General features: G+C 41.0%; 1 protein-coding gene across 3 annotated transcripts in view; it reads left to right on the top strand.

Moving 5' to 3' along the window:
* DYM (dymeclin) overlaps nt 1–22,885 on the top strand; it is a 523,552-nt gene that overhangs the window by 465,075 nt on the left and 35,592 nt on the right. For 2 of the 3 annotated variants that reach the window (XM_038743768.1, XM_038743767.1), the window contains one exon: nt 1,963–2,076. In XM_038743768.1, coding sequence (XP_038599696.1) covers nt 1,963–2,076 — 114 coding nt within the window. Of the gene's footprint in view, nt 1–1,962; nt 2,077–7,576; nt 7,780–22,885 lie in introns of all 3 variants that reach the window. The other variant, XR_005449814.1, reaches the window with a different exon arrangement.

Genomic DNA, 22,885 nt, shown 5'->3' on the forward strand with positions numbered 1-22,885 from the left:
TCCATTCAGTCATTCATTCATTCAATCGAATTTATTGAGCGCTTACTGTGTGCCGAGCACTGTACTAAGCGCTTGGGAAGTACAAGTTGGCAACATATAGAGACGGTCCCTACCCAACAGCGGGTTCACAGTCTATAAGGGGGAGACAGACAACAAAACAAAACATATTAACAAAATAAAATAAATAGAATAGTAAATATGTACAAGTAAAATAAATAGAGTAATAAATCTGTACAAACATATATACAGGTGCTGTGGGGAGGGGAAGGAGGTAGGGCGGGAGGGATGGGGAGGGGGAGAAGAAGGAGGGGGCTCCATCTGGGAAGGCCTCCTGGAGGAGGTGAGCTCTCAGTAGGGCTTTGAAGGGAGGAAGAGAGCTAGTTTGGCAGATGTGCGGAAGGAGGGCATTCCAGGCCAGGGGGAGGACGTGGGCCGGGGGTCGACGGCGGGACAGGCGAGAACAAGGAACAGTGAGGTTAGCGGCAGAGGAGCGGAGGGTGCGGGCTGGGCTGTAGAAGGAAAGAAGGGAGGTGAGGTAGGAGGGGGTGAGGTGATGGAGAGCCTTGAAGCCAAGAATGGGGAGTTTTTTCCCGATGCACAGGTTGATTGGTAGCCACTGGAGATTTTTGAGGAGGGGAGTAACATGCCCAGAGCATTTCTGCACAAAGATGATCCGGGCAGCAGCGTGAAGTATAGATTGAAGTGGGTAGAGACAGGAGGATGGGAGATCAGAGAGGAGGCTGGTGCAGTAATCCAGTCGGGATAGGATGAGCGAATGAACCAGCAGGGTAGCAGTTTGGATGGAGAGGAAAGGGCGGATCTTGGCGATGCTGCGGAGGTGAGACCGGCAGTTTTTGGTGACAGATTGGATGTGAGGGGTGAACGAGAGAGCAGAGTCGAGGATGACACCAAAATGCTATTAGTACTATTACAACTTCTAGCTCTATTTTTTGAAGAACTTCCTGCTAACTACATGACAAGTATACTTTGAAATAAAAGAGATCATATTTTTCCCAGCCCAGCAGCTTGGCCTAGGAACCAATATCTTAAAAATAAAAAAAACCTACAGATGATGGCATTTTTTTTCTTTTTTGTATTGAAAGAGGAAGCGGGAAGAACATGCACTTTGGGAATATTACCATGTTATCACAGTTTTTTGTTCACCAAATGATCAAGGAGGTCCCAGCAAAGGCATCTAAACCTCTACTAATTTATACTTCTATATGGAATGAGAATAAAATACCTTACTCCTTTTATTCATCCCCCGCCTCCCAAACCCACAGTATTTATGTACATATCTGTAATTTATTAATTTATATTAATGTCTGTTTCCCCCTCTAGACTGCAAGCTCATTGTGGGCAGGGACTGTGTCTGTTATATTGTTATACTGTACTCTCCCAAGCACTTAGTACAGTGCTGCCCACACAGTAAGTGCTCAATAAATACACTGACTGACTGACTGACCAATACTTAATTTAATCCATTAGTTTCAACTTTCTCCCATTAAACTTTTTTCCAGAGCTGCTATTAAGCATAGAATTGGCGAGTCTGGTTTTCACTTCCTTTTCCCACTACTTCCTATCCCCCAGTGTGAATGCTGATGGTTAGTGAGAGGCTCAAAGTTCATGCATTAAGAGTTCATGCATTAAAAGAGAGGAAGAGCAAAATAAGTGTTCTGAATAATTGGCTCCTCAATAATTGAGGTTTCCCAGCTATCCCTCAAATTTAATTTGCAAAAATAATAGAAGCCAGCTTTTGTTCGGGCTTCATTAATCAGAAATTTAGTCATCATTATGGCCTTTAAAGTGGAGTTGAAACCAGTGCTGAGCATTGGGTGAGGAAGATGTCTGTTCATTAATTCAGTAATATTTAGTGAGCACTTACTGTGTTCAGAGCATTGTCTGTTGAATTAGTATCTGTTGCATCCACCTTTTTTAATAACGTATCATTTTGCGTTCCAGGTGATCACCTTCTTTAGCTCACGGTTGCAACAGGCTGGCGCTGAGCTGTCGGTGGAACGAGTCCTGGAAATCATCAAGCAGGGGGCTGTTGCTCTACCCAAAGACAGACTAAGAGTAAGTCTAATGTGCCAGAAAGTAGTCAATTAAACACTACTGTTTGATTCAATATACACACCAATATTTTGGTTAAGAACACAAAGTTGATTCCCCAAAGGCTGGCCTCGCTTGTGTTTGGGGATTTATCCCAAACGTGAAGTGCAGGGGACACATTGGGCTGTTGTCACCAAGTGCTGATTTTCTGCAAGGACACAGGAACTTCCATGTCTGTACAATTCTTTCATGCACTTTTGGCAAATCCTTTACTCATTTTTCGGGACCTACTGCTCTCTCTGAGTTCAAAAGTGCCTGGATCAAGAATGGGTTATCCAGATCAAATGCCGCCCTGCCATCACCATTCCAAGGCTCTTGGGTCCAGGCTCCACCCTTGCAGCCTTTTCAGAGCCCATGAGCCACACCACCCCCAGGGTGGCTTGAGAGACTGTCCCAGGCTTTCACACCCCAGTCAGGGTGCATGTAGGGTGCCCTCTGATTGAGCAACTCCGTCCTAACTCTCTTCCTCCCCCTGACACTTTTTTCCCTCCCAAGACAGCAGTCCTTGACTCCACCACCATCCAGACCTAGAGGAACTCAGGACATGTAGTGCATCTAGCTGACTGTACTCGCCCCTGCCCATCTTGTAATAATAATAATCATCATCATCATCATCATCATTATGGTATTTGTTTATTACTTATTATGTGCCAAGCACTGTTCTAAGCCCTAGGGTAGATACAAGGTAATCAGGTTGTCTGGTGTGGGGCTCAGAGTCCTAATTCCCATTTTACAGATGAGGTAACTGAGGCACAGATAAATTAAGCGGCTTTCCCAAGGTCACACAGCAGAGAAGTGGCCAAGCTGGGATTAGAACCCACGTCCTCTGACTCCCAGACTTGAGCTCTTTCCACTAAGCTATGCTACTTCTCATCACCCTGCTCCTTTTACCCCTGCTCATCCTCTTTTGTCGCATGTGTCATCCTTCCTAATTTCTAGGAAATATCCTTTGTCCTCCCTGTGCTCTTCCCAAATGCCACCCCCCATATTCAATTAATCAATCAATCAATGGTATTTATTGATCACTTACTGTGTGCAGAGCACTGAACTAAGCACCCGAGAGAGTACAGTACAGCTGAGTGGGTAATCATGCTCCCTACTCCTTTTTGTCCTACCTTTTGGGTCTTATAAATTAGTTCATTCAAACAACCTTAATATAAAGTGTTTAGGTCCCCCAGTTTTGAGGAAATGAGGATTTGTTTCTTACCAGTTAATTAGCAATATCTACACTTCATGAAAGCAACCTGAGTTGCAAAGTGTAATGTGTACCAATGATGTTATTTTGATAATGGCCTAGGTAAATGATGGTAATTAAAAGAGAGGTAGTTATTCTCACACCATCTATTAAGCTGTCAAATCTCCCCAACATATTAACAACCGTTTTGCTTGAAAAAGACTTCTCCCTACCACCAGATAATTTTGATCATCATTTTTTGCTACTAGATGTTTGTTTCTAGTACTGTAAATGAATGACATAAACTCTTTAGGCTAATGCACAGCTTGCTGCAGTATTTGAAATTGATGGAATGTCTTGAATAATGCTTGTATTATTACCAGGAAGAGAGGACTTTAACCTTTCTGGTAACTCATCCTCAGTGATAAAAGGCTACTGGGACTCTAATTATATACTATGAGATTGATATAGAAGAGGGAGGTTCAAAATGGAAATGAAAATTATATTTTCATTAGGAACCTTTGAGGGTTTGCAACACAGTTTGATTTTATCTTAGAATAAACTAAATATGGATAATTTCAGAGTGGGGCCAGCTGTGATCTTAGTTGATGTCTTCATTGTCTACTCTTGCCCCAAACATTTGAGAGAAAGTGGCAATCGGCTTGGCAGGAAGAAGCAGATGAGCCAAAAGTCTAAAAGCGTCAAGTGTACTGGGGACTTTGAAGCCATGTCGGTCTTTTTAGCTTATGAGCAAATAAACTAAAAACTGGAAGCCCGCTTTTGCATACCATATTATCTGGCTTTCAACCATGTAAAATATTTTAAATCAAATATTATTTGACATAGCTCTATAAAATATTTATATACTCGCTCAAGTAGGAATGTATACTTTTTAGGTATATACTTTTTAGTTTCATGCATCTGTTCAGTTAAATAGCAACTCTGCTGTTCAAAATAAATATAATTCATATAACTTGAAACATTCTGCTCTTAGTAGTACACAGTGTTATTCAGGCCAGAAAAGTCAAGACTGAGTAATTACCTTTTTTTTTCCCAATGCCTTCTGCATAAACAGAGAGATAAAGGGCAGGTGCTGAAATCACAACTGCTTATTTCTCATCTGCCCGTGGGAGGATAGAGATGAAGTTAATTCACTTTCCTGGAGCTGAGGTAGAAACCACAGCTCAAAGATACAGTTATCTCCAATGCAGACAAGTAGTCCACAATCCAGGCTCCCTCTGCTTATTAGCAGCCATTTAAAGATCATGGTGATAGGTAAAAATTGCCCCCAGTCTGTGCTGGTTTAAAAAAGAGAGAGAGAACACTCAGTCTTTCTCTCCCCCTTGGTGAATTATCTATAGTTCGAGGATTAGGAATGTGAGAGAAGTGATACTGTGTCTCATGTCTGGAGTTATCTTGGGTATTTTGAAAGGAAGTTAGCAAACAGATAATTCTTTTTGCACTAAGTAGGAAAAGTTGCTTTGGCAGCAAGGAAATAACTGGACTCTGAGTTTTCAGTTCAAAGAATAAGCAATCTGGATGGACCACCTTCTGTTATTTTACAAGGAACTTCTTTCTGGCTAAGAGTTTAGAACAAAACCACTTAAACCAAAGCATCTATTATAAGCACACTTTGTGGAGGAGTTTTACTCTGTAGGCTCCTAAGATGAAACCACAAAAGCTCCCACCCAAGTTCCAAATATCTTTACTGGATTTCACCATTTCTCCATTTTCCTTTTTTTGACCCCTTCTTTCTCTACATTCTTATTCCCCCTCCCCCTGGTGCCGAACTTCTTTTTGCTCTCTCTTGTCTTATCTGCATACCACCTTTTCTGGGAAAAAAAAAAAATTTCATTTGTTTCCATTCACCTTCTGCCACTTAAACTAATGCTTGATTCCATGCGAGTGAGTCTGAAGCATGAAAGTGGCCTCTTCTCCCACAGTAAATCTATTCTGGAGCAAGTCGCTCACCTATAGCAAGCAGTTATCTAACATTTTGGCATTCTCTCCAGTGTATGTACCTTATCATTATGGTGTTCACCAGGGAAACAGCGGATCTTAGGGACCATCGGACAAAGAGGCTATATTCATTCAATCGTATTTATCGAGCACTTACTGTATGCAGAGTACTGTACTATACAGGCACATTCCCTGCCAACAATGAGCTATATGGTCATCAGTGCTATTGGTCTTAGTTGTTCTCTATCCTATCTCCAGAATTTCAGGGTTTGCTGGACCAGAGCAGAACAAGGAAACCTATCATAAATCAGTGGGTGGTATTTATTGAGTGCATATATGTACAGAGTACTGAACCAAGCATGTTGTAAATCCAGCATGTGTATCTCCTCAAGGGGCTTTCCCTGACTAAGCCCTCCTTTCCTCTTCTCCCACTCCCTTCTGTTACACCCTGACTTGCTTACTTTATTCATCTCCCCTTCCCAGCCCCACAACACTTCTGTACATATCTGTAATTTTATTTATTTATATTTCTTTCTGTCTCCCCCTCTAAACTGTAAGCTTGTTGTGGGCAAAGTGGAATGTGTCTGTTATATTGTTATACCATAGTCTTCCAAGCACTTAGTTCAGTGCTCTTCACACGGTAAGCACTCAGTAAATACAATTGACTGACTGACGACTGACTGACTGACTGACTGACTGTTACTTGGAAATAACATGCTGCTTTGGGAAAGACCTATACCTATGTTTATCTAAGTTACAGGTTAAAGGAAAACGGCCAGTCTGCCCAAGCTACTCTGCAGCAAGAGGGCATTTTATCATGAGACTCAATTAAAATGAGTCTAAAATGAGCTCGGAGTGCTTTGAAAGGGAGGGAGAGTATAAATTCAAGGTGGCCAAGTTCTTAGTGTACTTCAGAAGGACTTTCTGATACTCTGGAGACATCTTCAAAATCCAACCAGCAAAGACGCTAAAGGGAAAGGGGGCAGGTTAGTCTACTGGGTTTTTTTTTTCTGCTTTCCCTCTTCCTGGGACAGGACTTCCTCAGTATAAAGTTCATCTTACTTAATATACACTCATCTTAGGGTTCATTTCTCCTGCCTGAACCTACATTTGTAGAACTGAATAACTGTACTATATAATACATGTGCATATAGTGAAGGAAGCAACAACAAATATTTCAAGGAGGGTAAATGCCTACTACTAGCCCCCAGATAGCAAGATTAAAGTGGGAATGTTTTTGTCAGTTAACTTTAACAGAAATATTCTTATTTGTTTTTTTGGTCTGCAACCTTACTGGAATTGGAATTGGGAATTCTGTAATGGAATCTGGTCAAACTCACTTTAGGACCTGGTGCTTGGGTAAATTTTCTTTTCCAACTTGTAGCCATTCATGGCTCAGGAATTTACTTAAAATTGGGATCAAGGGCAGAATTTATTAATGGGCCTGTTTCTTTTAATGTTGGGCTTTTCTGCCTGTCATGGATATAGTCTTCAAACACAATTGATTAAAAAAAAATACTGGAAACTATGATAGCTGTAGAGTATTTAGTTCTAAATCTTTACTATGAGGTTAGGTGGGCTCATTTTTTTAAGGTTTTTCTTTGAAACTCCTAAGACTATTTTCAGTAAATAATATGTAGCCTTGCGTTTAGCTGAGAAGCAGTGTTGCCTAGTAGATTAAGGCATGCCCTGGGAGTCAGAGTGACCTTGGGCCAAATGACTTTGGGCAGGTCACTTAACTTCTCTGTGTGTCAGTTTCTTCAACTGAAAAAATAAATTCAATACCCATTCTTTCTCCTACTGAGAACTGTGAGCCCCATGTGGGACAGGCACTGTGTGCGACCTGATTTAAAATATATCTATCCCAGCACTTAGAACACTGCTTGACACTTCATAAATGCTTCACAAATACTGTGATAATAAAGCTAGAGATTGGAATTAGGTACCTAGCTTTCTGTTCTTCTCCCACCTTTATCACTGGCTTAGCAATGAGACACCCTTCTGTAATCTATCAGTGGTATTTACTAAGCACTTACTGTCTTCAGAGCCCTATACTAAGTGCTTGGGAGAGTATAATACAACAGAGTAGGCAGATGCATTCCTTGCCTACAGTGACCTTACAGGCTCCAGTTACTGCATGCTTCCTCATTAGTCAAGTAGATTTATTTATATTTGTGTACCTTGCATAAAGTTAGCAAGATATAATATGTATAAGTGCTGTAGTGAATTATTATTGATGATGAAGGCCTTTTTCACAAAGGCCCAGTTCTGAAGAGGCTTATTTGCATCCTCTCTCCTTCTCTCCTCCTCATCCCCTCTCCCTTATAATAGCAGAGCAAGGAGAAGGAGAATGAGTGACCAGCCCCTTGCAAAGTTATGGTTTTTCCTTCTACAATTATAACCTCATTCATGTGCTGAAGAAATTAGAATCCCAAGGACAGTTCTGAAATCAATTGTCTTTAATGGAGGGTGAAGAATGAATTGATTTTGAATAGTGTAAAGTAATGAAATCATCAAGATTTGAGGTCACAATCGTAAGTGATCTACAGTTCAATAGTCTTAGTACATTGCTGATTATGTTTTCTTTCTCCACTCAGCATTTCTAACAAGATTTATTTTGATCGAAAGTGAAAATGAGAATAAGAATGCATAAAGCTGTATCTTGATTATATTTGACTGGTTCCTATAGGTAGCCTGTGGGTAGGTATGCTAAACAAACATATCTCAAGAAGGTTTCAGGAAGGAGATGTCAAATTTTCAAAGAAATTAAAGACTGCTGCTGCCGCTGCCTAAATCATTAATATGACAAGCAGCTTGACCTAGTGGATAGCAACATGAGAAGCAGCATGGCCTAGTAGATAGAGCAAGGGCCAGAAAGACAGTAGGGACCTGGGTTCTAAGTCTAGCTCTGCCACTTGTCTGCTGTGTGACTTGGGGCAAATCATTTAATTTATTTGTGCCACAGTTACCTCATCTAGAAAATGGGAATTAAGACTGTAAGCCCCACGTGGGACAGGGAGTATGTCCAAACCAATTTGTTTGTACCCACCCCAGCGATTAGTACAGTGTCTTGCATATAGGAAGCACTTAACAAATAGCACAATTGAGAGAATCCTGTAAATATAGCAACCAGTCATTACATCCACAACATTTATGACATTCTCAAGGCAGAAAGTATTTTCAAAAATATTTCAGTTAATCAGTGGTATTTATCGAGTGCTTATTCAGTAGATGTAATACAATAAAGATGTGAAAAGCAGCATGGTCTAGTGGATAGCAACACTAGAAAGAGTGCAGTATAATAGAAGTGGAAGGTATGATCTCTTTCCTCAAGGAGAACAGACCTTATGTTCTACAGGGGAAACTTGTAGTCTAGCTTACTTCCTTTGGGAGGCATACAGTTCTGGAGGAATTGAAGAAAAGTGAAATAATTGCACCAAAGTTGTCCATAAATATCTGATTCTGGCAGCTCAAAGTTTCTAGACTGTAAGCTGTTTGTGGACAGGGAATGTGTCTTCCAACTCTTTTGGATTGTACTCTCCCAAGGGCTTAGTACAGTGCTCTGCACAGAGTAAACATGTTAATTGATTGATGATAGTAATAATAATAATTATGGTATTTGTTAAGTGCTTACTATGTGACAGGCACTTTTCTAAACTCTGGGGTAGATACAAGATAATCTGGTTGGACACAGTCCCTATCCCACACAGGGCTCACAGTCTCAATCCCCATTTTACAGATGAGGGAACAGAGGCCCAGAGAAGTGAAGTGACTTGTAAGAGGTCACACAGCAGACAAGTGGCAGAACTGGGATTAGAACCCATAACTGTTTGATTCCCACACCCATGCTGTATCCACTAGGTCATGCTGCTTCCCATATTTGATGCCATATTTGATGGTTTTGTAGCATCTGAAACACCCAAAACATCCTGGCGCTGCTTGCAGAAAATGCAAATATTGTTACTAACTGTAAATGAGTTTGAGATCATTACCTAACCATCATCACAATTTCTGTGTCCCTGGCAATTCAGGCCATATGAGTATTGTATCATACTCTTGTGTCCCAGGTACTTTGAGGAAAGTGCAGTGTACCTGTGGTCACCAAATATACATAACTATTGAAAACTAACCGAACTTGGAGCTTTGAATAATAATAATAAAAACTGTGGTATGCGTTAGGCACTTACTATGTTCCAAGCACTGCACTAATCACTGCGCTAGATACAAGATATTCAGCATGGACATTATAGTCCCAGCCCTGCGTGGAAATCCCAGTCTAAAGGGGAAGGAGAAGAGGTATTTAATTCCCATTTTACAGATGTGGAAACTGAAGCATAGAGAAACTGACTTGCCCATGGTTACCCAGCGGGGAAGTAGCAGAGTCAGAATTAGAACCAAGGTCTCCTGACTCCTGTGTTCTTTCCACTAGCATATATTACCTCTCTGTGAAATGCCTGCAAGCTACTCAACTGTTCCCCAAATAGGCATTTATACCAAACTGAGGAATATTTTAGTGGCTTTCCTACTCAATGGCAGATTCTGTGCCAATGACAAAATTTTGAAAATTTTGAAAAGTAGGCAGGAAACATATCTACCAACTCTGTTATACTCTCCCAAGCACTTAGTACAGTGTTCTGCACACCATAAACATTCAATAAATACCATGGATTGATTAATTGATTAATTGTTCTTATGGTCGATACCATTTTAAATTCAGTAATATTCAGTTCATTCATTCATAAAAATGCAGAGGGGCTGAGAGTAGGGAGAAACAAAGGGAGCAAGTCAGGGCAATGCAGAAGGGTGTGGGAGAAGAGGAAAAGGGGGATTTAAGGAAGGCCCCTGGAGATGTACCTTCAATAAGGCTTTGAAGCGTCTGTCGGATTTGAGGAGGGAGGGCAGGACGTGGGCCAGGGTTTGGCGGTGAGACAGGCGAATTTGAGGCACAGTGAGAAGGTTAGCACTAGAGGAGTGAACTTTGTGGGCTGGGTTGTAGTAGGAGATTAGTGAGGTGAGGTGAGGTAGGAGAGGACAAGGTGATGGGCTGCTTTAAAGTCAATAGTGAGGAGTTTTTGTTTGTTGCAGAGGTGGATGAGCAACCACTGAAGTTTTTGAGGAGTAGGGTGACATGTCCTGAACATTTTTTGTAGAAAAATGATCCGGGCAACAGATGAAGTATTGGCTGGAGTGGGGAGAGGCAGGAGGCTGAGAGGTCAGCAAGGAGGCTGATGCAGTAATCCAGGCAGGATAGGATTGATGATTGTATTAACGTGGTAGTGGTTTGGATAGAGAGGAAAGGGCGGATTTTAGCGATGTTGTGAAGGTGGGACCGACAGGATTCAGTGATGGATTGAATATGTGGGATGAATGAGAGAGAGGAGTCAAGGATAATGCCAAGATTACAGGCTTGTGAGGCAGGAAGAATGGTGGTGCCATCTGCAGGGATGGGGAAGTCAAGGAGAGGACAGGGTTTGAGTGGGAAGATAAGGAGTTCTGTTTTGGACATGTTAATCTTGAGGTAACAGGAAGACATCCAAGTAGCGATGTCTCGAAGGCAAGAGGAAATGTGAAACTGCAGAGAGGAAGAGAGATCAGGGCTGGAGATGTAGATTTGGGTATCATCTGCATAGAGGTGGTAGTTGAAGCCATGGGAGCAAATGAGTAATATTCAGTTATGTAGACTACATAGAAATAATGCCAAGCTAGCTACCCAGAGTACTTAAGTTCAATCCATTTGTTCCCCTGAACATACTTCATGTTATTTGAGGTGAGCACCCCTAACGTAGGTTTGGTTTTTTTTAATGTATTTGTTAAGAATGTGTTTCTTGAGAAGTAACATGGCCCAGTGGAAAGAGCACAGGCCTGATAGAGGACCTGGGTCCTAATCCCATCTCACCAATTGCTTGCTGTGTGACATTGGGCAAGTCACTTAATTTCTCTGTGCCTCAATTTCCTCAACTCTAAATTAGGAGTAAATACCTGTTCTCCCTTCTATTTAGACTTTGAACCCCATGCAGGACAGGGAGTGTTCTCGACCTAATTAACCTGTACCTTTCCCATCTCTTGGAACAGTATTTGACATGTCCTAAGCGCTTAACAAATACCATTAAATAAGTGCTTACTATGTGACAAGCACCGTTCTCAGCACTGGGTTGGATACAGGTTTATCAGGTCGGACAAAATCCCTGTCCACATGGGTCTCACAATTTAAATTGGAGGGAGGGGGGCTTAATTCCCATTTTACAGATGAGGTCACTGTGGCACAGAGAAGTTAAGTCATTTGCCTAAGGTCACACAGCAGGCAAGTAGTGGAGCCAGAATTAGATCCCAGGTCCTCTGACTTCCAGGCTCATGCTCTTTCCATTAAGCCATACTGCTTCTCTTAGGGTTCTGCTTACTGCTTATGGTTCCTCCAAAAGGTGGGTTTCTGTAGCTGATGCCCTGAAAGCCTGTGTATCAGAGCAGCAGATAGCACTAAAGGAAATATGCCTGTTACTTCATACATCTGAAATCTGCATGAATTAAACACACAAAAACTGCATTTGCAATTTGCAGCTGATGTAAATAATTGACTTTTATGGCTCTGAAGAGTCCAGTTATGAGTGCTTTTTTGTTGTTGGTGGTCATTTTTGACTTTGGGTTTTTTTTTCTTTACTGTAACTCTGGGGTATTTCTTTTAAAAGATTCTGAAGTACTTTAGGACTGGTGAAACTGATGAGCTTAAGGTGAGGCCAATAGTCTTCAGATCTTGAATGAATCTCAGACCTTTACACTGTCCAATATAATAATTATAATGGTAATTATAATGGTTGTGTTGTCTGCTAAGCACTTACTATGTTCCAAGCACTGTACTGTACTAAATGCTGGAGTAGCTACAGGATAATCAGGAACTTCGAGGAAGATCAGGTGTTGAATCCCCATTTTGCAATCTCCATTGAAGGCATATCTCCAAGAGGCCTTCCCTGACTAGGGCCTCCTTTCCTCTCCCACTCCCTTCTGCATCACCCTGATTTGCTCCCATTATTTACACTCCCTTCCAACCCCTCTGCACTTAGGTACATATTTGTAATTTATTTATATTAATGCTTCCCACCTCTAGACTGTAAACTCACTGTAGGGAATGTGTCCATTAATTGTTATTTTGTACTCCCTCTGGGGCTTAGCACAGTGCTTTGTCCATAGTAAAGCACTCAATAAATCTGATAAATGAACAAATGACTGAATTTTGCAGATGAGGAAACTGAGGCACAACACAGCATCAGCCCTCTGCTGTGATCACTTTAGCTATAAATGGGTCCTTCCATGGAAAAAGTATCCTTTGCGGGTCCTTTGCGAGATGCTGCATCCCTGCTCATTGCACACAGTGCCCCAGTGGGAACCTGCCTGTCCGGGAAGCACCACGGCGAAGTGGATAGAGCAAAGGCCTGAGAGTCAGAAGGTCATGGGTTCTAATCCCGGCTCTGCCACTTGTCTGCTGAGTGACCACAGGTAAGTCACTGTAGACTGTAAGCTCAGTGTGGGCAGGGATTGTCTCTGTTTATTATGTAGTACTCTCCCAAACACTTAATACAGTGCTCTGCCTACAGTGAAGGCTTGATAAATACCAGTGAATGGATGGATGAATGAATGAACTTCCCTGGGCCTCAGTTACCTCAATTCCAAAATGGGGATTAATCCTTCGAGCCCAGTGTGGAACAGGGACCGTGTCCAACCTGATTAGCTTGTGTCTATCTACCCCAGCATCTGCCTGGTACATAGTAAGTGCTTAACAAATACCATAAAAACAAAAAGGGGAGGGAGTGAAGCATTGTGAGTGGCACTGTGCTAACCACTACCCCTACTGAATTCCTCTTTTTGGGTTGTCAGTCCTGAAGTCTCGAGACCATGGCTTATCCATCGCTCTCAGCCCAAGCCTCTAACTGCACTATCATCAGAGCTGCCTTCCTGAATAATGAGCATTATAATTATGTCTGTTTTTCAATCCGTTTGAAGTGCCACACTTAAGATCCTTGAGGACAGGGAGCATGTTGACCTATTCTATTGTATTATACTCTCACAAGCACTTAGCACAGTGTTCTGCACACAGTAAGCTCTCAGTAAATACCATTGACTGGTTGAATGATAAATGTCTTGTTTATTTCAGAAAGAACAGCAACAGAGACACTGATGAGTAGATTAAGCACTTTAGTTGGTTCACCTACTATGTGGCCAATGGCTCCTTTCACTACTGGAGAAGCTGGTTTGCATTTAGATCATTTGGAGCTGAGGTTTTTGGAAAGGGAATTGTTAAGAATAAGTTTGGGGAATGGGTTTAGGATTTCCCCCCTCCCCCCACCCCTTCCTCTCCCACTACCCTAATAAACATCCCAGTACTCTTTCACAAAACAAACAAATGGAAGCCACATTTTTTTCCCTCTAAATTTTGGACTTTTTTAGGTATTGCAAAAAAAGTGATTTTCCACATACGTTCCTACTTACGTTCAAGCATATTATCTGTCAAAAACTGCCAGGTCTAGCAGTAGTATTGTGCTCTCTGGAGTCCACAACCTCTCTGTAGAGCTCCCAAAGAGAGTTAGTTAGCATTGTAACTGATTCCATATTTTCGTACTGCTTTCAAGCATCTTTTAAAAAGGGATGTTCAGTTCACTTTTTGCTAGGTGCCTTCAGGATGCGAACATTCTGCAGTTCATAGTGTTATTACATTAAATTTGTATTTAGTGCCATTTAAATGCATTAAGTAATTACGAGGTGGCTGTATTTGGGGGGAGAGATAAAATTATTTTTAAAAACCCCTATTGAAATTGAATAGTGGTCTCAAGAACCCAATCAACACTGTGTTTGCTTTCTTATAACAGTTAGTTACCTGCAGAATTAGAACAGCATTTTATCCTAAATATATTATAAGAGTTTCCTTCTGGCTTTTTTACTGTGGTAAGGGAAAAAATTCTGAAGGAGGGAAAAAGTCAGGTGCCATGTAGGCAGTCTAGGATACAGCGACAATTAAATTTAATGTGTCTTCCTGGCATGATGTTGAAAACACGCTAAGATTTTTCAGACAACTTCCCATCAAAAAGTAATTCAGAGATCACTGCAGCATCTACGTACTGCATTACAAGCCAGCTCTTGAACTTCTAATGTTTAAACACTTATCCGTGTAAAATACAATTCTTATTGTAAAGCAGCCAGAATGTCTTCCATGAGACAATAATAACTTTACCTTCATCTGGAAAGGGCTTTTAATAAAATCATTATTTGTTCTTACAGAAGAACAAAGTCTCACAATCCTATTTGCCTCCCTACCTCAAAAGTTATATTGTTCCTCTCTATTCCCAAGATTCAGAGGAATAAATGTTTTGAGTTCATTACTGTGTCGTAGAGATTTTGAGATTTCTTAGCTCAGTTTATCCCTACTGTTCTAAAGGAGTTGAACGCGTATCTCATCGTAACCTTTGCTGCTGGAGCCAGCTTCCAGTGGTTAAAATAAAAAAATCTGGGTTCTACTCTTGGCTTCATTGTTGACTCATAACTTAACCTTGTGAAAATCATTTATTATCTCTACCTCTATTGCCCCATCTGTAAAGCTGACCTAATGAAACTTATTCAGTAAAGCGTGTCCAATAGCTTCTCTGATGGCAGCCCCTACAGAAGTATGAGAGGTGAATAGATGTCAGGGTATAGGTGTGAGTGTGAGTCTGTGTGCTTTACGCCGGCCTCTAGGATGCAACATTCAGGGTTTAGATCTAGTCTGCCCTCCCGACGAGCAGAGATGCTGCAAAAGCAACGTGCACGGGCAGCCCTTGTGGGGCTGTTTTGTGACACATAGATCGACAGCAGTTTGGCTTGATGGCTTACAGGGCTTTAGCCGGGCCAAGGAGAAGCTAGCACTCAAGGGGCTTTCCCCAGCTCACTGCGTCACTATAAATACCACAGCTTTCTAATTGTCCAGCCTCTTGGGAGCCAGCCTCTGGCTCGTTGTCTTTCTGTAAAGAAGTTTCTGTCCGGTTTCCCCCAGAGAGGAGATTATGTTGAAGTCTGACCTGTGGTTGCCTGGAATTTTAAATGTGCATCAAAGGGAAATCCTGTCCCGTTTACCTTGGCCTCTCCCCTTGCCCCTCAGACAGCCCTGCAGTTCTTATCAGAGTTGTAGGAGCCCAGGCACTTCAGTTCTTTTTCACAAGAGCCTAAAACAATTCTCGTTTTTTAGGCTTAACTCCTGTCATATCTTCCCTACAGCTATTCCCCAGCAGGCGGAGGCCACAGGAAATGCATATATATATATATATACAAACATATGTATTTAAATGGTATTTGTCAAGTGATTTCTATCAGCCAGGCACTGTATTAAGCACTGGGTAGGTACATGCTAATCATGTTGGACAAAGTCCATGTCCCATCTGGGGCTCACAGCCGTAATCCCCATTTTATAGATGAGGTAACTGAGGCACTGAAAAATTGAGAGACTTATCCAAAGTCAGATCACAGACAAGCAGCAGAGCCAGAATTAGAATTCAGGTCCTCTGACACCCAGTTCTGTGCTCTTTCCACTATGCCACGCTACTTCTCGAGTTCAAAATAAAGAGAGTAGAGGGAGAGAGAGATGTGCATATTTGCTACAGGTTAATGTATAGTAAACTTTCTTCCTTTGCAGGACACCTATAGTAAATAGCTCAAGATTAATTAGAGGCTACACATTTGCTTTTGCCTGTTAATCTCAGCAGTCATTTATGACTCTGGTAACTACAAAGCAATGCCATTTAAATAACCAACATTTACTGTATGAGCCAAGCTAACTTGCTTTTGGGTCCTTCATTCTCCCACCAGGAGCCTCCCCCTCCCCACCCCCCTTTTTTTTTATCAAACCTTCCTAATTTTTCCTCATTTCGTAGGTTTCTGAAAGTATGGGTAATTAATATTCATCATATATAAACTTAATATAATTATATGATGCTAGTAAAAAAAAAAAAGACCTTTATGCCAAAAGCCTTATCTTCTCTTTTGTATGTACAGTTGTAACTGCAGCTTGTAGATTTAAAAAAAATTAATATAAGAAACTCTCCTTCCCTTCTGTATTTTATCTGGGTTTATCAAATTATTTGACGTTAACTAATAAGTAAACTGCATTCCAGTCCCTTCACCCACTCCTCAGTCCAGTTCCCGAGGACAACATTCTCATTTTAGATTTACAAAGGATCCAATGGACACATTATCTTATGGTCCCAAAGCAGGAGACGAATTAAGGAAAATAGATTCAGACTTTTGCCTAAAGAAGTCTGGTGTTTCCCTGGCTTCTCTGACTTGCCCTCTTTTCTTTTAGAAACATTATTATTATTGGGAGGTGAAATGAATGTTCCTCTTCCCTGTAAACCCTAAGCCTGACTGCCTTTTTCTCACTGTTGCTGTCACATCTGTTTGGGCGGGTGTAGCTAATCAACCACAGACTTCTTCCCTGTTAATCTAAGGCTTGCACACCACGTGAACAGCTCCTTGGTTTTTGGTAATGACGGGCCTGAAGTTATTATTCAAGCCATTTCTTTTCTTTTCCCCCTTCCCTTCAGGGGTCAACTGACTAGTATTTTTTTTACGAGTTCAAGGCTTAGATTTTGAATCTGAATACATCGAGCCAGTTCTTTGACTTGCAAGATTAAAGCTGGAAATCCAAATCAGAAGACAAAAATGAGTTCTTTAGTGGGTATAATCTAGGTCGCTGTTTAACATTGTCCAGCAAAATAATCTCACCAACAGTTTCTGGCTTTAGAATTTTTAAAAAACTTTCTAAGCACCATACCGTGAAGTGACAAAAAAATCCTAGAATGTGAGGGATATCCCAACTTTCTAGCAAAAGAGAGTTCAACAAAATAACTATCTACCTTTGGTTCTTTCCTTATGCAGCTCTTTATTTTGGCATTTACTCTTGCAACACACCGCAATCTATGCTAAATGAAAAGATTAATTTTAGGCCTTAGTTAAAATGATGAAGACATTTAGATCCTCAGTGCTTTTAACACTTTTGACGTCCATATGTTCCTCTATCTGTCGGTTGAAGCGTATAATAGAGGTGTGCTTTGGCAGTTACATTTTTTTAAAAAAGGGAGACCACATGTTTGTGAAGTACTATCACATTGTGCTTCAGTAAGAACTGTAAATGGAATCTGGCAGTTTCACTGTTTGCATGGTGCTATTTGGCCCAGCAGTGATAAGCAATAGACAGTCTGGCTCCTTCAAGGAGTCTTTCAGTAACGTCTGAGCACTCGACAGTTCCGAAACCCGCTGGCTGACTTTCCCCTGTGGACCATTCATTTATCAGGAAATGAAATTGGTTACAGAATTTCTCACGTTGCCAAACCTCACTGACGAAATCGGGTTTGTTCCCAAGTTCAGGAGTAGCAGAAACACATTAACTCTTTACTCTTGTTCATCTCCGTGTCTTTAGCCGAGAGTCTCAATTTGTCCTTTCTTAGATCTCAGGAGAACTGTATATGATATAAGACCTATTTTAATGGATTTTGTTTTTCATTTTCTCTTGATGGATAACTTCCGTTAATTGCAGTTTCAGATTCGTAGCAATTTCCAGCTGATTTTTACTTATATGTTTATCATATTGTGAGCCAACCTGTTGGAAGGTTAACCTTGTCATTTAAACTGTGAATCAAAAGTGTTAAGTGCTGAAGAACCCAAATGAAAGGCAGATGTACGTGTGAAATAATATTGAAAAATGTTTGGGCAGGTAGAGATTTGAACAGATGACAAACCTGATACTGTAGTTCTCGGGTTCGATAGGGGTGGCTCAAATCATCGACAGTAGTCTAACTTGCCGACATGGAAAATTGCCCCTGGTTCTGCCATAACACCTGTGTGGACTAGGCATTTTGACTAGAACATTGGTGAGGGAATAAGGGACCATTTGTCTGACAACACAAGCCTGCTTGGGTGCAGCATTATGCTGTGTCAGAAGAAACAGACTGTGCGTCTGCACGCAACACTGGGCCCAGGGAGTACGACAGTGCGGATTTTCCTTAATGCTGGGTTTTACAGAAACCCGCAGTGTTGTAGAAGTGAGTGCATTGGCAAACTAAGATATAAATACATAGTACACTGAGTCTTCACTTGGCTTTTCAACTAGGCGTGCATTTTACTGAGAATCGTAAAACTCAAGGCATGCCTACTTCCATGATGTTGTTCTTGTTGTCTGGGTCTTTTTAATGGTATTTGATAACCGCTTACTGTGTGCCTATGTGCCAGGCAGTGTACTAAGCGCTGGAGTAGATACAAGCTAATTAGGTTGGACACAGTCCCTGTCCCACATGGGGTTCAGTCTTATTCCCCTTTTCCAGATGAGGTAACTGAGGCACAGAGACGTGAAGTGACTGGCCCAAGTTCACCCGGCAGACAAGTGTAGGAGCTGGAATTAGAACCCAGGCCTATCTGATGCCCAGGCCTGCACTCTATCCACTTCTGCTTTTGTGTAGGGCTACTTCAGAGATTACCAGGCTGAAAAGCCAAATGGTACCTTTGGTCAATCAATCAATCGTATTTATTGAGCGCTTACTGTGTGCAGAGCACTGTACTAAGCGCTTGGGAAGTACAAGTTGGCAACATATAGAGACAGTCCCTACCCAACAGTGGGCTCACAGTCATGCAAGTCAGTATGTAATTAACGATAAAATTGATTTAAAGGGTAGTGTTTTTGAGCAGCTTTAAACACAGAGACTTCTCCATACATTTCAGTGCCTTTTTTATGTTTTGGCATGGCTGTTTTAAACCTTTCTTCAGGATGGTTAAAATCCAGTGGAGTTGCAAAACTAGCCCCATTTAAGGAGTCTTGTTGGAGTTCTCCTCAAAGTAGTATCTCTTGGCCAGAATGAGGATTGTGTTGACTCACTAATTTTCTCTCGCTTTTAAAACCATTATTGATGTTATGGATGGTTTTGTTATAAACTGAAAAATGATTTCCAGCAAACTATCCAGTGCTTATAACAGATCTGCTTCCCCGCTTCTTGAATCATTTCATTTTTTCTAGGCAAATTTTTCCATTGTAGTAGGACCGCCTGTAGCTGTAACCTCCTGTGCATGGAATTAACAGGCCCGGGGGTAAAGCCCAATGTGCATATGGCAATTATTATGACCGTGGAAGTCGTTGCCGCATTAATTGATAGCAGTAGCAACTAGAAACAGCCTTATTTCATTTTCATTAGTTCTTATGACAAGAGGCTATAAACAGGATCTTTTGGTAACCTTATCATTATCGTTCTTTCTCTCCCTTTCATTAAAAATGTGATGTCTGATACCTGGTATCAGGGTGAAATTTGGAGGGGATTTCTTAAACTTTTTATAAGGAGTTTCACCTCCTTGAACGTCTGGGTTTAGGATCTTTGGCTGCTTAGAAAATGGTTGCACTTTCTAACAAGCGGATTTTCTGCTCTTATTTGCATGAACGTAGCTGCCTTCACAAAAATCAGCCTTTAACCTGTATAGCCAATCGCCTTTCTCATAATCTGAAACCTGAAGAGAACCGTAGATTTCATACAGGGTAAACAAATGAATCATGCCCATAATCCACCACTGCTAGGCTTTTATGATTTCAAATTTCATTTTCAGAATTGTGTCTCCAGTTTCAATTGTATTCCAGAATGCTGAGTGAATTGAAAAGAGTGGTTGTTTTTTGAGGGACTTGTTCTTTTGTTTCCTTTCATTCACTTTAATATGTTTTTATCTAAAGAACACATTCTTGGAAATCAAGGACTTTCTTCAAACAGGCACTTTAGAAAGATTGCACCAATGAAAGGATTCCAAAAGAGTGTTTCTTCATCCTCTTTTGCTTCCAGCAACCTTGGCCATTAGTAAATGCCAGTATTATCAAGTATGTGAATTGTGTATTCTTGCTGTTATAGATGAAAAATAACAGCTAAGACTAGCCCTCATCTCTAGAAGCTTACCTCTTAATGGAAATGAAGTTTGGGGGCTGTATTCTAGTTCCTGCAGCATATTTTGCCATGTTGTAAGGCTGCTGTGCAAACACCCAGATTAACAGCCCTTACTAAAAGAAACCTGACAAATATTGTGGGTGTTTTAGAGCAGCACCCATGGAGTATATGTAAGATATTTTCTTCAAATGCTCCCATTGCCAGGCTGCCTGTAGGCATGCAGATAAACTGTTGTGGACAGGGATTGTCTCTCTTTATTGCTGTAGTTACTTTCCAAGCGCTTAGTACAGTGCTCTGCACACAGTAAGCACTCAATAAATACGATTGAATGAATGAATGAATTAACTTCAACACTGAAACTATCTCCAGTGAATACAATTCCTAATTTTCCAAAAATCAGATTACCTCCACTAAAACGGTGAGGCATCTTGACCCAAAGATCAGTTGCAGAGGAAAAATTCAAAGACAGATCCCCTCGATGAAAAACGCCATTTTTCCAAGTCCCCAAGATTCAAACACGGGGACGTTAAGTGAAGGTTAATGGTGGTTAATACTTATTGGTACCAAAGTATCAGTTGAACAAAAGAGTGCTTGGTAGCCCCCTGAATTGCACTCAGAAAGAAATAGTACTAAGTACAGGTAGAATTCACTCCATTCAGCTAGTAACCTGAAAATTGTTTCATTCTATATGTTCAAGTTTTCAAGGTATTCCTAAGTAGGATGTGTTTAATATTTAGTGTCCACTAAGTATTTCCTCAAAGTTGAAGACTGTGAAAGAAGTGAAGACATAGTATGTGAGTAGTAGAAAAAAATATATGCTGAGTGCATTTGCCCCTAATTGAGCTGCCGTGAACAATGTTTCTTCCAAATTTCACTGGACATGGTGCACAGAACTGACCAGAGCAAAAGCAGCTTACCAAGAAGTAGCCCTCACCCAGTATTCACTGAATCAGTCAATCAATGGTATTTATTCAGCACTTACTGTGTGCAGAGCACTGTACTAACCACTTGGGAGAGTACAATACAGCAGAGTTGGCAGACATGTTCCCTGCCCAAAGGAGTGACAACAGGGAAGCCTCTACAGATATCACCAGCCACACAAACCCAAGTGACAAAGTGTGTGTGTATATATGATCAAAATGCATAAAAGAGAAATGCTCTTCAACCTGCTTTAGTGGAGCTTTCTGATGGAGACAAAAGCTATAGAAACTGAATATGCATTTAGCAAGGCATGAACAACCAAAAGTGTTGACCAGATCCCCAATTTTCTGATTCTCATTTGGTGTATGTTTAGTTGACTTAAAAATGTCCAAACACCTGAAGAGAGTGGTAGTCCTACCTTTTACTTATATTCATATATTGGGCAATAGCGAGGTTTAGTGTTAAGAGCTTGGGCCTGGAAGTCAAAGGACCTGGGTTCAGATCCCAGCTCCGCCACTTACCTGCTGTGTGATCTTGGACAAGTCACTTAACTTCTTTGTGCCTCAGTTCCCTCATCTGCAAGATGGGGATTCAATACCTGTTCTCCTTATTTCTTAGATTGTGAATCCCATGTGGGACCTGATTATCCTGTATCTACCCCAGTGCATAGGACAGTGCTTGGCATGCAGTAATCGCTTTACAAATGCGACAATTATTATTCATGCTCTGAATATTCATTGCAATATGGATGTGTGACTACCTGGAAACAAACCCTCGATGTGAGGAGACAAACAATCTAGTGGAAAGAGCATGGCCTTGAAAGGGAATGTATCTGTTTATTGTTACATTGTACTCTCTCAGGTGCTTGACACACAGTAAGTGCTCAATAAATATGACTGACTGAATGAATGAATTAATTAATTAATTAATTAAGAACCCTGGGTTCTGCTCCAAGCTCTGCCAATGGCTTGCTGCATTACCTTGGGCAAATTACCTAACCACTCTGTGTCTCCTTTTCCCCAACAGTTAAATGGGTACTAATACTTACCTCTCCTACCTCCTTGTGAAATTAAAATGAGCTAAGTCATGTAAAAGGTGCTTTGAAAAATAAATGCACTTTGCAAATTCAGGATATAATGTTTATGCCCAGAATGAGATTCATTTTCAAACTTAAACCCCATCTAATTTATGGGTGTCATTTGACAGTCCCCAAACCTCAATACCTGGGAAGGAGAGGGAGAAGCGGAGAAAACAGAGCTAGAAGTGGAACTGATAGGTTTCTTTGATTCTGCCCTTGTTAACTGAATTTGTGACATGTCACCTTCCGGCCTGTGTGGGTGACAGTTGTCCAGCTTGTCACATCCTTGTTGACAGAATAAATTGAAGTGGACAGGGCAGTGACAGGAGATGAGGTGAGCAGAATAAGAAGGCATAGGCCAGTCAGGCACTTAGTCCAATGCTCTGCACACAGTAAGCACAAAGTAAATATGATTGACTGATTGACTTTGAAGACAAAGAATTGTAACCTGTGGACAGCTATTGAGTGAGGAGAAGAGTGTTTAAAGCAGCAAAATTGGAAATCTTTTTACAGTGTGGAGGCCTGACAAGATGCTTAAGCAAAACATCGCACTAGTTAATTGCTGTTTCTAGTTCACATATTTTTCGGTCAGGGAAGTCTAATGCAAATTAGTTTGATTCTTCTCCCACCTAATTCATTCCCAAGAGTCCTGTCATTTATTTAAACAACTTCAGCACTGTTACAAACCTTATTGAATTACCATTAAAAAAGGCAGTTCTT

The sequence above is a fragment of the Tachyglossus aculeatus genome, chromosome 3, assembly GCF_015852505.1.
Source record: "Tachyglossus aculeatus isolate mTacAcu1 chromosome 3, mTacAcu1.pri, whole genome shotgun sequence".
NCBI classification, from domain to species: domain Eukaryota; kingdom Metazoa; phylum Chordata; class Mammalia; order Monotremata; family Tachyglossidae; genus Tachyglossus; species Tachyglossus aculeatus.